Source organism: Uloborus diversus, chromosome 1 (assembly GCF_026930045.1).
Source record: "Uloborus diversus isolate 005 chromosome 1, Udiv.v.3.1, whole genome shotgun sequence".
NCBI lineage: Eukaryota > Metazoa > Arthropoda > Arachnida > Araneae > Uloboridae > Uloborus > Uloborus diversus.
Genome location: NC_072731.1, coordinates 152,527,217 through 152,545,798, shown reverse-complemented (window position 1 = coordinate 152,545,798; position 18,582 = coordinate 152,527,217). Strand labels below are relative to the sequence as shown.

The 18,582-nt window shown below is 30.9% G+C and overlaps 1 protein-coding gene across 1 annotated transcript in view; it reads right to left on the bottom strand.

The window, feature by feature from the left end:
• LOC129232959 (E3 ubiquitin-protein ligase MYCBP2-like) overlaps nucleotides 1-18,582 on the bottom strand; it is a 284,810-nt gene that overhangs the window by 124,803 nt on the left and 141,425 nt on the right. Inside the window, exons 47-51 of the mRNA XM_054867051.1 lie at nucleotides 16,893-17,090; nucleotides 6,230-6,401; nucleotides 2,446-2,546; nucleotides 2,212-2,328; nucleotides 753-887 (exon numbers count right to left, since the gene is read on the bottom strand). Coding sequence (XP_054723026.1) covers nucleotides 753-887; nucleotides 2,212-2,328; nucleotides 2,446-2,546; nucleotides 6,230-6,401; nucleotides 16,893-17,090 — 723 coding nt within the window. The remainder of the gene's footprint in view (nucleotides 1-752; nucleotides 888-2,211; nucleotides 2,329-2,445; nucleotides 2,547-6,229; nucleotides 6,402-16,892; nucleotides 17,091-18,582) is intronic.

Sequence of the window (18,582 nt, the reverse complement as noted above, 5' to 3'; positions counted from 1 at the left end):
AGGGTTCACTTTTGGGATCGCGAATTTTGTAAAGGGTTTGATTTCGCTGCTACCATTTTTTTTTACTTGTTGCTTTTGTTTTGATTTTATATAAATAAAATTTTATGCTGTAGCCATATTACATTATTTTTAAAACATGAGCAATAATTCTCGACTATCGGGAAAATTCGCGAATACAGCGAGTTGTTTAGTCGGCTGTTTACTGGAATTATTTATTCTTTATTTCACAGTCAGACCATGTAAAATCATAGCAGAATGTTTAAGTATTTACTTCTTTAGTATCTGCTTAAAAGGAATGGACCAAAATCGGAAAGATGCTCACATTTTTTAATGTTTTTTCCAAGAAAAAATCGCGGGAAATTTTCCGAAATTCTACGCTGTGTATAAGTCGACCCCCTAACTTTTAACCTCATTTTTTGTAATACATTTCTCAACTTAAACCCGAGTATATACGGTAATCTCTACATAAACTACTTTTCCATTCATTAGAAATTTTTTAAACATTCCCTCTTCCCTCCTCTTTTGTTAGAGAAAATTAGATTTCCCTGTCTTAACTGTCTCAGAAGATGAATTGTCAAAATGAAACTGTTTGAAAAATTAATTAATGTTATAACTAAATGCGATAAAAGGCTAAATTTATCTAAACAAATTAATCTATGCAATTATGATACATTTGTACACTCTTGACTACATTTTGTAAAATAATCAAATCTTTGACACAAAATTAAAGACTTGAACAAAGAATAACTTACTTCTACAGGAATGAGAAGTGTTTTCCCAAGGTGTTGGTTATACTGTAGACACCAGGCTTCAGTAAAACCATTTTGACAATATTTCCGAACGGTTTCTGAGCTCAAGCGAACCCAAACTCCATCATCATTTCGAAGCTAAAAAATAATTTCAAATTATTTTTTAAAAAATATTATATGTTTCCTATTAGTTTACATTGGAAATGTTACAATTGGATCAACAAGTTCTTAAAGAAAGGAATACTATCAAATAACCAAATTGGCATTGCTTTTCCAAAAGCCTGTTTTCTTTTAAAGCCAAATAAGAAAAGTTAGTTTCTTTTGGAGCTTTAGTTTTTTATTCCTGTCACTATTATTTCAGCTACATTTGTTAGATCAACATGCCAATTGATATCAAATCATTCCGAATATAAATTAAAAGTAAATCAGAGAGATAGGGCACCTAGCTTCTTGATTTTCTAGTTTTCAATTCTGATGTCTTTAAAAAATACATTCCTAGCAAAATTTTTCAGGCATAAATTTATTTCTAATTTATTAATAAGAGGTTTCATTTTGACAGCAAAATGTATTTTATGGGTCTTTTTTTTTAATTTATTGCTTAACGGTTTTCTCTAAGAGGGAATCATACAATAAATCTTTAATCATTTTGTCTTGTTTTACTTTTCTTAATTGTTTATTTTGATATTTAAGCTGTCTGCTGTCCATTTTCATTGCTTTTACTCAGTGTCTTTACATCTAGAAGCTCACACCTTTGAATTTGAAAAGAGGTTCCTTGAAACCTCGAAACACGAAACACGTGTATTCCTTAATCTGTTTACTTGTGCTAAACAACATTGGATATTTCCCGTTAATACACAACTTAGTCTGATTTTTTACCATTATCTGTAAATATTTCTTATACGATTTTTTTTTCCTTTAATGTCCTGATCATCATTTTAAAACTTTTTTTCACATACTTTCACTCATATAAGATATCTTCATTCCCTTGATTAATTCCTTTCTCGTGATTCTGATTCATGTAATATTTCATTTTGAAAACATGTTTCAAAGACTGATAACAGAAAGTTAGAAAAAATGTTTTTTTTTTTTGAAGAGCTTTAACTTGAAGGTTTTAAAACTTTTCCTGTGCAAATTTGAAATATTGTAGAAATTTTACATAATTTTATTTAAAAAAATTACTAGGTTCCCCCCCCCCCCCTTCTTTTTCTCTATTTACATGCTAGAGAAATTCAAGATAAAAATCAGCATGAAATTATCGTAAAAATATTGCACTGTCACAGATATGTACTTTCATTCAACGAAATCTTTGAATTTTTAATGCAAACAAGAAATGGTTGAAACACATTTCAAAATATGCGCCTTGTATATACTAATTAAATAGGTTTTAAAGGAAACCACCAATATATCTATAAATGCATTGAACTAAAAAAATAGAACACTGTCAATATGAAATAGACATTACCTCATCAACAAAACTAACTGTGTCATTGACGCGGACAGTGCCAATTTGTTCACTTTGTAGTGATGGATGACTACGTACTCTTAAACCAGCACTAAATTTGCCTGCAAATTTACGAACCTAGACAAGTAAAAGAGAAAATTGGAACTATAAGTTTTGCATAAAATCAGTGAATAAAATCGAACAATGCAGCAAAATAGAATAATGACCACAAAATTAAACAAAATAAGGTTTTACCCGATTAGGCTGATGCGGAGCTTTTGGCACAACTTGTTTTGATGGTATAAGCAGTCCTTGAGGAGGCTCTTTAACTTCAACAGATCTTTGTTGAGAACCACCTAAGAAGCAAAATATTTTAAACATATCAAAAGAATTCACTTAAAATTATTAACAAGGTTCATACAATTGTGGGCAAAAAAAATTCCCCGACTTTTTCAGGTTTTTCAGACTATTTTTTTAGAAAATTCCAGGTTACTCGCTTCATTCAATATTAAGTTTAAGTAACAACATTTTCAAAATAATCAAATTGTTTAAAGTAGCAACTGAAACTTTTCCACTACTAAAGTTTAAAAAAAAAAATTGAATTAAAAATTTTTTCTCACAATTTAAGATGTTTTTCCTTTTTTTTATCGACAGTGGTCGATCATAGTCCGATGCTAATAATCATCAGCTTTTTTCTTTCTTTTGCATATAAAGGATGCTTTCATTTAAAAATTTTCTATGCCATAAAATAATTACTTTTTAAAAATTCATTACTAATTGCACATTTACTTTCAATAGTTTACATTGAGATAAACATCCAATTATGTTTTTGTAAATTTATGTCTACTTCCATCTTGCAAACTATCAAATATGGCGACTAAGTAAAAAATGTAAGATAATAAGTAGATTTTTGCACAAAAGTAGTAATAATTAATAATTTTTTAAAACCTACACAATTAAGACAAAATAGTCCGTTTTTAGCACATAAGCGTCTAAATCAATTAAAATAAAAAAATATGTTCTGGAGATAAAATTTTGCATTTTTCCAGAAAATAATTACGAATTATCTGAAAAAAAAGGGCACATTTCGCATTGTTATCAATAGTTTTCATTAAAATAAACATCCAACAATGCCATTTTTGGAAACTTAAGACACTTAAAGTCTTGTGTACTGCCATCTTGGGAATGACCAAATATGGCAGCTACAACAAAAATTAAAAAATAATTTTTTGAATTTGAAGCATGAAAAAAATTTTAAAATAATAAATCTTCATGAAATTACAATTCAGTTGAAACCTTTTTAGCACATTTGGGTCCAAGGCACAGAGAATAAGATTAAGTTTTAAGAACATAATTTTTCATTTCTGAAGAAAATTATTTAATAATATTTTTAAAAAACAATTTACAGCACATTTTGTGCTACTTTCATTAGTTTGCATTTAAAGAAAACATCCAATTCTACTTTGGTTTTGGAAAGCATTTAAGCTTTGTGTCTACTTTCATCTTATGAATGACCAAAAATGGCGACTACGTTTTGCACGTTTTCGATAAAAAAACATTTTTCCGATCGACCCTACCATCCGCAGGCTTGTGCTTCAGAAGCAGTAAATTGTCTCCTCTCGAGTTTGTGCATAATTTTTGTTCACCCTAGGAACTTTTTCTCTTACTACTGAGAAATTACTGGGTGTGTAAAATGGCGCCCGCTGAAGTTTTTTTTTTTTGGGGGGGGGGGGGTTGCCTTTTTTTTATTGCCAGCATCTTTTTGCCTTAAAACTTTTACAATTTTTTTTCAGGAAACATTGATAAAAATGAAGATTAGATATCATGGTACAAAATTCCCTGGGAAAAAAAATTGGGCGCAAAATTGGAAATTTCCCTGACTTTTCCCCCGACATTTATACCTATGTCATTTTAACTAACAATTCAAGGTTTTTCCGGAGCATACGAACCCTGAACAAAAAATGCTTTGAAGAATACTAATTTAAATTACAGTTAAAAACTTATCTGAATAATGAAATATAATAAAAATAATCCTACTACATAGAAAATACAAAAGAACTCTGTCCCATAAAACCTCATACATACGTCATCGTAAGTTTTGTCACCTAGCAAAACCTATCAGTATTTTAATGCATCAATAAAACATAGGTTGGGTCTACCCAGGATTTTTCACAGGGTTCTGTTTTTGAATTTTAAAGAGTGGAAATCACCTTGTGTAGAGCCATAGATGGCAAATTGTAGGGTAGAGGAACTCTACATACTACTGATTGAGTACCTAGAGCTGCGGTTTTAGACAATGTTTCAGTGTAATATTACAGTAGAGAACCAATTATCCGGGAAGTTCGGGACCATCGCTATCCCGGATATCTGAATTTCCCGGTTTTCTGGATCTCTAAAAAGCGCTATTGGCCGATTGTTTAGAAAACTTAAACTACTCTAGAAATATATATATATAGAAATCTTAAAAACTACTATCGTGAGAGAATAATTCAAATTTAACTTATTCATAAGACCTGAGACATTCACACTGTTTGGAAAAAAAAAAGAAACAAGCTTTTCAACGTAAATGTGCGATTTTTCTACTGTAGTGTATGAAAACATTTGTTTTCATAAACGCATTGCTTTCTTTTTTCTTTTTTTTAAAAACTTTTTGTAAAGATGTTGTATTTGTGATTACGATAGTTATTGATAACTATTGCTTTTATATTAAGTTAATAAGAATAGAAATTTTATTTATGAGTTCTTACAACCTCATTACAGTCTTGTGTTTAACGATTGTGTCCACGATCAGCTATCCGGAAATTCGCGAATCTGGTTTTCGGCATTTCCCGCTCTTTCGCTCTAAACTGCAATATTTTAATTTAAGGCCATTCACAATAAAATATTGCATTAGAATGTGACAATATTTATTTCTTTAGGTTTCAGTTGGAATAAAACATGAAAATTTTGGACTTACGAGAGTACTTTTTAATTCAAGAAAATATTTCGGAAATTTTGTCTCGCTTAAAGAATAACCCTTTGAAGTTCGGTTTTGTTAACTTTTTCCCCTGTTATACTTGAGTAATATGGTATTTATTAAGATACCGTTCATATTCTTTTAGGTGTTTCAAAAAAATGCTTAGTTTTTCAAAAATTGCCAAAATGCGTATTTTTGAAAAATGACGGGAAAATTCGCACAAAGTTGCCGGTTTTCTGGTTTCCCGGTTTTTTGGTTCCCGGATAAAAGGTTCTGTACTGTAATTACATAATTATAATACAGGGTGCACGAAAAGTGCTTGACACATTTCAAAAATTCATAGAAAAGCAAATTGTGGTATGAATATGCGGATTGCACAAGTTCACGGATATTTTATGAAATCATTAAAAAAACTTCCAAAATGCGCTGTATGATGTGTGCTGCATTAACGTTACAGTGCAAAGGTGGCACTGTACAGTCACAGTAAGAAAAACAAACGTAATGTGAGGCGTGTAATCATTTTATTCAACCGAGAGCAATATCTTTCATTACCAATGTTCAATGTGTACACCCATTGTTGCTTGAACCACATTTAAACGGTACTCAAGTTTATTTCATACACTAGCCAGCATAGACTGAGGAACAGTTTGCGCCACTTGGGCAATTCATATCTTCAGAGCTTCAATGCTAGTAAAGCTAAAGAACTTGACACACATAAACACAAAAAATATTCATAAACATGCGAAGTTCATATGCAGGCCATATATTCATACGATTTTTTGTTGCTTTTTTATGAAACTTTATATGTGTCAAAGATGTTTCAAGCACCCTGTATGTTTCAAAATTGTTTTTCCTTCTAAAGTAATATATTCAAACCATAACATGCAAGCACATTATATGAAACACAATGTTTAGAAAACAAAAATTTAAATTACAATTTTAACGAAGAAATAACTCAAGCCATCAAGAAAATCATTTAATTAATTTAGCAAAAATATAATTTTGAATGAACGCATCTTGTTATGGAAAAATAATGATTGCAACTACAATTTGAAACAAAGAATTGTATGAATGAGATTTTACCTATTTCGATGCCATCAATTACAACTCTTAATAAGTACCAGCCTGTAGATCCAGGTGTCCAGTTTGCAGTGTAAGTACCATCATTATTTGTACGAACTAACATGTTCTCTATAAGGCGCTTTTTAGCAGGTGATACATATCTTAATTCTTCAAAAGAATAATTTTCATACTCCTGTAAGAAAAAAAAGTTGCATAAATACAATTCTGCTAGGAGACTACCGTATTGCACCGCATTATCCAGCATGTTGGGAAAAGTGAGGTTGACCAGCATGCCGGGAAATTCGAATTTTCCGATATGCCGGATAATTTGAGGTTTATTTTGCAACAAAAGTAAATTTAACTATTCAGTTCCAATCATAAAGCAAACCACTGAAAATAATAATAATAATAATAAATAAATCCCTTCTTTCAAAAAAAAATGTGTATTGCATGTGGGTCATTCCATGCGAAAACAGCAAATCAGCTGTAGCTGACATGTCACAGATTTCAATGAAAATTTTTATTTAGGTAAACCATGCATATCTGAGGGAATGCAAAGTATGGAAGTTTAAAAACTGTTTGTTGCTTTGTTATTGAAATTAGAAGTTGATGCTTACGCTAAGCCTAAATTTTCAGGTTCATTGCAGCCAGTTTGTGACTCAATAACTCCATAAGTTATAAACGTACACTTAAAAAATAAATATTTCCACATTCTATAAACAAATCTCTATTAAGAAAGAGAAAAATAAATTTGTTCGAAGCTTTTTTTGAATCTATGGATATTAACAAAAATTGAAATCTTGCCAATTTTCTTCAAATTTCAAATCATTCTTCTAGCGCTTTTAATGAAAAAATAACAGTAAAAATGATTCAGATTGAAAAACTATCTATAACTAACTATCTGCTCTAATTTAGTAATTGTTTATAAATTTCTTGATAATGAAATCGTACTTTAAAAAATCAAAAATTTCTGAAATTTTCATTTTTTTTCTCTATTTCAGGTGTTTTTTTTTTTTTTTTTTTGAAGTGAGGGAATGCTCTAAATTTACTCATTTTTTTTACGTAACATATTGAAGTGTCTTTTAGATGCTACTAAATTTTAATCATTGGAGTCAGCATATTTTTGTTACTAGAGTAACTTGAACTAAGGTATAATTTCATTAGTTACTACTTTTTATTGAAAGTTTAACAAAACTAACCATTTCTTTCATGTTTCATTTTTTCAAAAGCATGTTTATGAAGTACTTGCTGAAATGTTTCCTTAATTATTGTGTTGAATTTTCACTATTCGTGATATAGAAAAAAAAAGCTCTTAAAGAACATACTGAGCTTAAAAATACGGGCAGAGGACCATCTCGTCTAATTCACAATAGCATTTGAGATTGGGGTATGAGTTTGAGGAAATTTGTTTTATCCATGAATAAGTATATTTGACGAAATACACATATTTAGTTCAACCGCTTTGCAGCAACGTTCTTTGAAACAAAAGAATTTCTTTGGTAGCGAAACTCGTCTCTATTTTAGCTATAGCTTTTCCTTCCAAAATAAAAATTCTCAGTTAAACAACATTTGCCACAATGAATCAAATTTTCAATGGAAAGCAGCTGGCTTTTCTTTCTACTATCAATGGCAAAATTGCTTATTATGGCATTGATAAACTATCAAACTATTATTCGTCAGAACAAGTATGCATAAGACATACAATAATCCACTTATAACTGTAAGATATTTTCTTCTTCTGCATGCTACAATTGCATATAGTTTTTTTTTTTTTTGTCCCATCGGTAAAACTTATCTATCTTGAAAGTTAGGTTCAATAACAATTTATTGAAGCACCCATAGCTGTCTTGGAAATATGAAATTATCATAAATTCATCTCAATTAACAATTGAACACCTAAACTCGTCTCACATTTATTTCAGTCATCAGTGAAATGAGCATATGTTTGAAGAGAAATAGTTTAGAAATTAGGTCTAAATCCAACATCAATAATTTCATTTTTTTTTTGTTATACATGTATAGTAACTATTTGTGACTAAGTAATGTTTTTCTACACATTGATTTTATGCATGGTTATTTTTTCAGATAAATGATTTTCTTAAGTTACTGAATCCATCGTAGTACACATGACCGATTAAAGATGATATTTGTCTGAAACTACTAGAAATATATTAATGAAAGTACTATTAATGCTTTCAACTGGATATTTCTACAAAAAATGAGCCACAAATTTTTAGGCAGACTGAAAGATTTTTTGTGGAGAGCAAAAAGAGAAAAGAAAAAAATACATTTCCTTTGATGCATTTGTTGAAGTTATTATTATGATTTATTATTACTTGATACATAATTTTTATCCGCATTTTTTTTAAATTAAAATTCACATTATACCAGTATATTTTTTAGAAATTGAAATAAATGTTTGTTATACTTGCTCTTGCATCATTTAGTCATTTATTTAGTTCTTTGAATTCTCGTAATTTCACATAAGGGTCAATCCATACAGGTTCTATACAATATAAACTACTCATTCATGTCCAAATATTTCTAAGTTATCAAATTAATATGATTATTTTGAAAATTACAATATGTTTTTTCAGAATAATGTATTACATATGGCACAATATACCTAATTTAAGAATGTGCAATGAAGCTTTCACACTTTTTATTTGTTTTAGTGTGTGAATTGACTAGCAAAATTGCTCAATTTCAAAGACCTTTATCTTTTTTACTAACCAAGTACAAAAAAACAGTATATATAACGTGTATAGTACTTGAATGGAATATTCAATTTGCCAAGAAATTTTATTTTTAATTCCATCCCCTTTTGGTTTACAGGGGTCTAAAAATGTCATTTTTGTCATTTTTTATCGATTTTTGAGGGGCTATAATCTATAAAGGGTACACAAACACACAGCAACAATTACATATTCTTTTTAGTGTGATTCCAGGGATTAGTTTTTGCCATATTTCATTTCGTGTTTTCGTCCCCTACGCGAGTTATCCCGCTTTGAAATGAGTAAAATTTTTACATTTGACCTTAAACTTTAACCTGTTGCCATTATTTTAATTATTAACTTACAGCTACGTAACTCAGCATGTAAGACTATAAACTTATGTTCTTTAACATCAAAGCATTAAATTAACTGTCATAAATGTAATTCAAATAGATGTTGGCCAAAATGCAAAGGTCTAAAAGTCCCATTTCAGACTACGAAAATCACTTTTGATGACCTCTGAAAAATCAAAGGTCCAGTTGAGAAAAAAAAATAAAAGTGGTTTTAAACATCTTTCATATGCAGCTTTTAGGGATATGAATTTCAAAGAAATTAAAAATGGTCGAGCGCAACCATCCGTCGAACCTGTATGGATTGACCCATAAAACAGAAAGAAAATGCTATTTTCCTTAATTTCATTTTACGTTTGGAAATCGAAAACCAATTCCGAGTTTCTTCAAGCAAATAGTAGAAACACAGGTCTATATTCTTGCAAAATTTTAAAGTAGTCTGAATTTTCCCTCATTTGAATTTTTATATCTATTTAAAGGGGAAAATCATCATTTTACAAAATGTCACTAAGTTTAAAACTGATTTTGAAGACAAAGGAGTTAAAATACAACTTCAAAAGTAAGGTATTTCTTTTACGATACTTAGCACATTATTAGGTTTTAATTTCAGTGAAGCTAATGCATTCCTTAAAGATTGAGATTAAAAAATAAAATGCTTAATTATGAGACAGCTGAAATATTTTCAGTTTTTGAAACTCGGTTAAAAGTTAACTATAATAAGTTAGAAAATTTTACTGATATCAGAATAATTACAATACTCCATAGATTGCAACAACATATAACTTTTATGTTTTTATTAAATAGTTACTTTGGTACAAGCCTTCAAAAATGCAACATTTAGCATTTATGAGTATGGTGTTAAATTTGACCAAATTTCAATCACATGTAACAATTCAAATAAAAAATATTAAGCTATCTAATTAAATATCATTATAATATTTAATTAGATATATTTTTCTATAGGCATAAAAGGAACCTGTATACCAAATTTCGTAAAAATCTGTTACCATGTGGCCACCACTTTTTGGTGAATTTTGCTCATTTTGTATAGAATGACCCATATATAATGTGCTTGTTATTTATGGTAGGTTTTTATTAATGGAATAAATTGTATGCTAATAAAATAATCAACTCAGAAGCAATCATCGTTACTGTAATTTGTTCATAATTTTTTTAAATAAATTATTTTAAGTTCCTTTTAGAGAGGTAAGTTTAATTTTTATTAATTGAATAGCTATGGTAAATTCTTTAGCACTGGTTAAGGAGCAGTAACTTACTGCTTAAATGTTTGTTTAGTTTTAATTTGATTTTTATAAAATTATTTGTTTTTAAACAATTTTTTTCTTGTTAAAATAAAAAATGACATTGCCAGTAAATATTTTTACAAAATTAAACTGTATATTAATACTAATAAGATATGTATAGAACTTATATTCATTATAAAGCTTAACCAATATTTTTTAAAGTTTTTTTTTTTTTTTTGCTAACCTCGATTTTTCCGGCATGCCAGAAAGGACCAGGCAAGTATTATTGAAAATCTGGCAACCCCCAAGTTTTGCAACATACCAGATAATGCAGGGTAATACGGTAGGTACTTCATAATCAAAATTCTCTTACATACAAAAAAGATTTGCAAAACTGTTTGCTTTACTTTATGATTTTAATCTCTCAATCAAAAGAAATTATATGAAATTATTTTTATACAAATAAAACTAGTTTTGCTAAATAAACATTTTTTTTTGGGGGTGGGGGGGGGGGGGAATAATGCAGGAGTAGATATAAAGATGAAAATGTGACTTCTGCTATGGATCTGGTTTCTCAAGTGTGATCTTTATGCAGCAAGGATGGATACAAGGGAGGGGCAATGGAGGCAATCGCCTCCTCCTTGAGCCAAGATGCAAGAACTCTCCCCCCTCCAAAGGGTCCCCCCCCCCCCCAAGCTCAATGGCGAAAAATCCCCAAAAAATGTTCTCAATTCTCTGGTTTTTAAATTAGGTTTTACATAACACTTTTTACAGTCCCAAATTTTCAGTTAAATTTATGATCATTCGCATTCATTTAATGAATCAATCAAAAAATATATATAAAAAACAAGAAATACAAGTTGCTTGAGATTAATAAAGTTACAAAAAATGAAAAAAAAACCTTTTATTTACGAGCGCAATTACAAGTTTTAACAAGAGTTTTTTTATTGTAAATTTAAGATCTTGCAACAGTCGTGGTCAAAATTATAAGGACAAAATAAAAAAATTTTGCGACTTTTATTGGAAATACATAGGAATTTCAAATTCATAGCATAAAGTTTGAATTTAGATATTCCTGTTATATGGCAAAATTATAAGGACAATTAGATTTGTGTACTCTAAAAAGCAAAATCTGCTCGTTTCTTGTTCTGCACACTGCACTACATAACGATGTAAATGCTTAGTAAGAGCTGGGGGATGTCACATTCTATTTTTACAGTCATGGCATAAGGTAACTAAAATTGAAGAATTTAAGAAAAGGAAAGTACAGTCGGAACCCGACTTACACGAGGGATGCATTCCAAGACTCCTCATGAAAGTCGAAATTTTGCATTCTGGAAAAGTGTTGTGCATATGATTTTTCTTAACATACCCAATCATTTTAGACATTTAAACACCTTTTAAACTGTTTTCGGCCGTTTTTTAAATGTAACTCTTACAGGGGTAGAAGTGACCAACTTGTCACATATAGGACATTTTCCACAAAAAAAAAAAAAAAAACGACAAATATAGGACACATTATATAAATAATTTTGCCATGAAAAAAGAAATAATACATATCATATATTATTTGGTTATTCTTATCAATGATTTTGTTTAAAAAAAACCTCTAACAAAATTATAACTTACATCTGAAATGACTTTCCTGTAGTTGAAAGAATAATTTTTGAAAAAAACAGTGTACTTTATAGACTAAACAACTAAACAAAATTTGAACAAAGATAATTTTTATTTTTTCTTCCTCACTCATGACCCAAGTACTAATTCCACTGTTCTTTGATTTTATATCTAAACTGAACCCTTTATCACTTGTTTTAAGAACAAACAGAGCTTGAGAAGGATCCTTCAGACTTTTTTCGAAGTTTTCTTTATGCTTGAATATTTTAGCATGCTGCCTCAATTGCCAAAATCCACTATTGCTTATGGGCACTGAACAGTTGCAAAAATGGCAAAAAGCAGTAAAACCATCTTTTCCTTTATGCACCATGCACCAAACTTTGTAGAATTAATGTCCTCCTCGTTCAACAACTCCACACGAAATTTTGTTAAGCGATGCGATTTCGCCATTATAATTCCACTTCTTACAACAAACTACGTTTTAACATCTTAAGGAACTAACATTCCAGGATCCCAAAATTCCACAAAAAGAAAAGATTGCAAAAAGAAAATCAGAATATTACGATCAGAAAACAAACCAAACGGCTGTTGCTAAACAAAAAATTCTAAAACCAACTTCAGCCTTAGTTCTCGAAACTCTGCCCACTATAGAGTGACGTCACATTGCTGCAGCCAATGAGAGAAGGTGACTGTTGCAGAATTTAGTCAGTTGAGTTTTTTAATTTGAAATTCATTTGGGCACGTATTTTCAGCAAAAAATCCAATGTCAGAAAGTTTATTCACTGTTCTTTTTAAAAGATATATAGGGTAAAAAACAGGAATATAGGAGATTTTTGAAAAATATAGGAAATATAGGATATATATAGAACTACTTCGACCCCTGCTCTTACATAAAGAGCTGAATGTTTACTGTATTTTTTTTTAAAGTTGCATTATTCAGCATAAAATACTGCTACGATGCACAAAATCAATGATCAATGGGATCGCGTGACATAAAAATAAAACAGTACGGTATGTATAATATGTTGTAATAATAAAGCACTGCACTGTAAGAGTACTACTATACAGTAGATACAATATGTTACATTTATAACTTAAAAAATTGAAGATGATGATTTATCATACGCAATCTGATCGTCATTCTAATATATTTTTTAATACAGTAGCTTCGCATTTACTTTTATAACATTTACATCTATGGTAACATCTCTCCGGGACTCCCTGGACTTATACCGATTGCCTTCTCTTTATACGTATGAAAGATTCACTCATACCTTATTGTTGTGCTACCTTCGAAGCACTTTCTAGATGTTCAAGCATATTAAGAATCTTTACCTTTTCTTAAATTGTCACATATTCAAACTTTAGATGAAACAGCGTGCCTAAGTGCCATAATATTTCACCACCTTTCATATTTAGAATAAATAAATGAAAAATATAAGAAGTGGTGATGCATAAACCAGGGTTCATACTCTATTTGGATGAAAAAATTCCATGACTTTTTCATGACTTCAATGAAAATTTTCATGACCTCGTTACACGAAGAGAATAGCACTATTTAATCTCAAACTTGGTAATATTTGGAAATGAGCATTAGCAAAACGTCCCACAGCCTCATTGAAGCATACTCGTTGTGGAAAAAATATAAGTGCACACTTAAAACACTAAACTATTCTTATTTGTCTTTATAATATAATTTTAAGTAAAGTAAAAATGCAGTGAAGCAAATATGATGATGCTTAAATGTATGATTTTTTTTTTTTTTTTTAACAGGCAGAATGATGTTGAATGGGACAAAGGTTGAATGAGTCATCATTAAGTTTCAATAAATTTGCTTCAAAAGTTACCTTTTAGTGTCAACAGTGCCTTTAATCATCCACATAACTGGACAGTATTTTGGTTCTTTAAAGTAAAGTCACATAGTTTAGTTCTTTATGTTTCCAAACCAGATCTTTTTTGAAAAAAAAAACATTCAGTAATGAATCAATCTTCTGATTCAAAAGTATATTTGTTTTGTTTACAAATTTGCATTTTCAAATGCATATAAATTAATAGGTACAGAAATTTCAGAACACGTTTAATTCCCGACATTGAACGTAGCAGCGGGTCGCATGGATTAGTTTTGCGTACCGTATGTTGGGCACTACTGTTTTAGAGCATACGAATTCCTCTTTTTCTGTATTCTGTCGCCTTACTTAATATCTACATTTTCTAAAACATTCAACAAATTAAGATAAACTCTGAAAAATTTAATAATAAAGTTCTTACAAGTGATGGAATCGAACTCGCATGCAACTGAATTGCTTTTTTTGAGTGAGCGTGGTAAACTAAGAATGTGAAATTTTGCTACTACAGAATATGAAATATAAGAAGTGTTGAAAATAACAGAAAATTCAAAATAAATGATGTCCAGGCAGTAAAATCACATTGCAAAAAATGACAAGCGGCTGCGACAGAAATGGATGCAATGAGATTTCAAAACTCAGATTTGATTTTTGGATCGTTCAATTTTCCACTTGTAATAGCTTTTATGTGCTATACTGTTAAATCACTCAAGATTTCTAATGCTCCTTTAGTTACTGTTCCTTTCTCTTTGTCCAGGATATTTTTCCATGACTTGAAATAAATTTCCATGACTTTCAATGAAAATTTCAATTTTCCATGACTTTTCCAGGTCTGAAATTCTGTTATTTTTTTTCCATGACTTTCCAGGATTTCCATGACCCGTACGAACCCTGATAAACACTAACAATGCTATGTTTATAATGCGGTATGTGGGAACTTGCGCAGTCAGTGTTGCTGAAAGGATGAAAGTACATTCACGAATTAACGTTTAGTAGTCAATAACAAAACCGAAACTTATCCTCATGATTCCTTTCCAAATATTTTCATGTTGAGAGTGAGAAATTCACTTTAGCTCTTAAATTTGTTGCTCCTGAAAAACTCGCGTTATAGCCATTTTGCATAAGTCAACTGTAGTTGCATGTTGCTTAAAAAACTTCATGACACACTGTACGTCAAATAGCAACAAATCTGAATACGTAGAGATCGGTCATTTAGAGCTTTCTCAAACATCCCGGCAAATAAAGACCACAGACAAACAGGTAGGAAATCTTCTGTTTCTGTACGTGTGAAACACATGATCATAAGACGAGCTTGCTCCAAAAAACAAGCATCAAGACATATGATGGAAATTTAAGTTACGTTGCAGTTCTTGAACTGTTCAATATGTTTTACAAAAAGAGAAAAAGATTTCATGATGTGAAACTAATGTCACGACCCTCTTTTAAAAAAATTCATAAGAGACCAAGGATGCCAAAAATGACCACCACTGTAATAATTGCTGCTAATACTAAAATAAATTTTGCCGTTTGCACGAAATTTCAAATTTGAGTGATGGGACCACCCAGATTCGCTCTATTCTATTTAGAGTATGACTTGGCCCAGTTTGTAAGTAATGTATAAATCCCAGTTAAAATAATGATTAAAATTAAATTTTTCAGGGCTATCGAGAGCTTAAAGAACAAAAGGGGAAGGGGTATGAGTTTTAGCTAGCCCTGTCCCCACCTTGTTCCCCTAATATATTTTTAAATACCAAGAGGCAGTGGATTAAACTTTTGATTTAGGAGGGAATCAACAACCCCCATCCTAAGTATAATATTGACTCAAAAATAAGGTTTCCTGTGGTCTCCCCCCCCCTAAAAAAATTGAAATTTAAGTTTTAGACGATCTTTGGTAATGTTAGGAAAAGGTGATTCTTAATTGTCCTCCCTCGACAATTTTTCGACATTGAAACACGAAAAACGCAGTTTTAGACGAATTTTGGTAATACTAGGTGGGGTCGGAGCTCTCCCCCAGAACATTTTCGTAAATATTGTTCTAAAACTGCTGTTTTATAATGTTAGACGAAGACTTGGACACTCTCCCGTGGCTCCACTACGACCTCCATTACGCAATTGTGGAGATCCTCTTCAGTTATGTTACATAAAGCGGGTTCGGGGGCTCTTCCTAGAATATTTTTGAAATTAAAGGTTTAAAAACGCGATTGCAGACCATCCTTGAAAACGTGAGGTGTCATCTGTAAATTAAAATAGCTTCATTAAAACAATAATGTGAAAGGTAAGTCACATTAAAAATAATCTGCTGGAGAAAGGTTGCACAATTTAATTATCAATTAATCAGAAAAAATCTGAATAATTTAAAACTTTTATCTGTAGCCATCTTCAATTGGTTAACAAATGAAATGCTTATAATTAAAATAAAAAAGACTTTTAAAATAAGTTTCAGGTTAACTTTTTGATTTTGTGTTTTTTTTTTTTTTTGGGGAGGGGGGGGGATATTTCGATAATTGGAGAAATTGTGCGGTAGTCAAACTTTTGTGTGAATAATTTTATTTTGATAACCCTGTAGTTTTATGGTAACTTTAAGCAAATAGATATTTTCCTTCTCTTTGATTAAGTGTGTAAAGGAAAAACATTCCTCAAGCAGGCCATTGGTGCAAAAAATTTAGTGCCAATGAATTAAGATTGCCAATTTCCCAATTAACAAAATCTTCCCCCTTTTGGAAGTTGTGCAATGTTGTAGTGACGATTTCATGAGCAATTATACGTTACATCCGAGAATTCATATGATTAGATACAGAAGACAGTTTCATGATGCGCACACGTTTTTTTCCCCATGAATTAGTATTTTTTCATGATTTGTTTAAAACTCTATCCTTGTAGAGGACAGTTGAAATAAGTTGAAAGAAATAACTTACCTTCATCACAGTGATAGCATAGTAAAACATTTTATCTTTAACAGATATTTCATAACCAGTTTCCAGATTAGGAGGAAGATGACCACCAAAAGTCAATGTCCCTGTTTCAGGCTTACTGACTTTAGCTAACTTTCTACTAGGATCATTTATTTCATTCTCTTTATCATACATATTCATGGGAACAGCTAATACTTCAACCTACAGAAATTTAAAATATATATACGTATACATAGTTGAAACATATTAACACAATTGTTTCACAGCAAAATATTAGTTCATAATATTAGAATATATTTATATTAGTCTTAAAGTCTTAATAGCCTTAAAAATGCATTTAATTTGAGACACCATGAATTTATTTTTGAGTTACGTTGAACTTAAAATAAAATACAAAATTCCCTTTAAGACTAAAGTATAAAATCTGAATTTCAATCAACTGTTTATATAGAAAGAATAAAATTACAATAATTTCATGTGAAAAAAATTCCAGCTAGTTTAAATTTGTAAAAAGTGTCTTTTTCACTCTAAAATAATACCTTTTATTTTTTCAAATAAAAGGCCTTGAAGTGGCCACTACTGAAGCACTGGCCACTACTGATATGTTTACCTTATATAGATTGATTTTGCTCCAAAGACGATTTTTCTGCATAAGCACATCACAGCAGGTAAGAGTTGTTCGCTATTACTTAAGCTGAGTCAAGCTGGCTTTCGCAGAAAACAGGTAGCAACAGCTTAGTCAAAAACTGAGTCATTCCATGCCAAATAACCTTCTTGTCTCCACCCGACCATCTCCGATTTGAACGCAATTTTATAGAGGTGCAGACATGCCTTTGAAACTAACCAATACAAATTTTCAGCTTCCAAGACCCAAATCCTGAGGATCTAGGGTTATTTAAAAAAAAGGGCTCCAAAATGGCGGATCAGCTTTGCAAAACGAACTGCATGTTCAGCAAGGTTCCCCCATTAAAGGCCATTTTGAAGCCCACTTTTTCTTTTTTTTTTTCCTTTTTGAGGTATCCTAAATCTTCAGGATTTCCATCTTGGAAGCTGAAAATTTGCACAGGTTAGTTTCAAAGGCATGTCTGCACCTCTGTAGAACGTCCTCCAAATCGGGGATGTTTGGATGGGGACCACCAGGTGACTTGACATGGAACAAATATAAGTTAAGCTTTTTGCATTTCACACACCTTTGCTACCTGTTTCCTGCAAAAGCCAACACGATTCAGCTTAAATAATAGCAAACCTTTCTTACCTGCTGTGATGTCCTTACACAGAAAATTTTCAGGCCTTTATACTACGACGTAGGTCTGGCATTAATGGGCTATTAAGTTTCCACATAGCCCAATTTTAGGACTCGACCGATGCATCGGCCTGGCCGATGCATCGGCGCCGATGGTTCAACAATTTAGCCATCGGCACCGGCATCGGCGGCCGATGCTAACTTGCAGGAAACATCGGCCCATCGGCCTTAAAAACATCGAAAAGCCGATGGAATTGGCCGATGTTTTTGAAAAAAAAAAGGACCTTTGTTGTTTTACTTTTTAATACAAAGTAAAGGGAGTTATTGTTTTCAAACACAATTGTTTACTTAAATTTCAGTATGAATTTCTATTTTAGTCACTCTTGAAAGAGTTTTTAATACTGCATTCAGGTACCAAACAAGTTAATTATTTCGTTGTTTCTTGCGGCT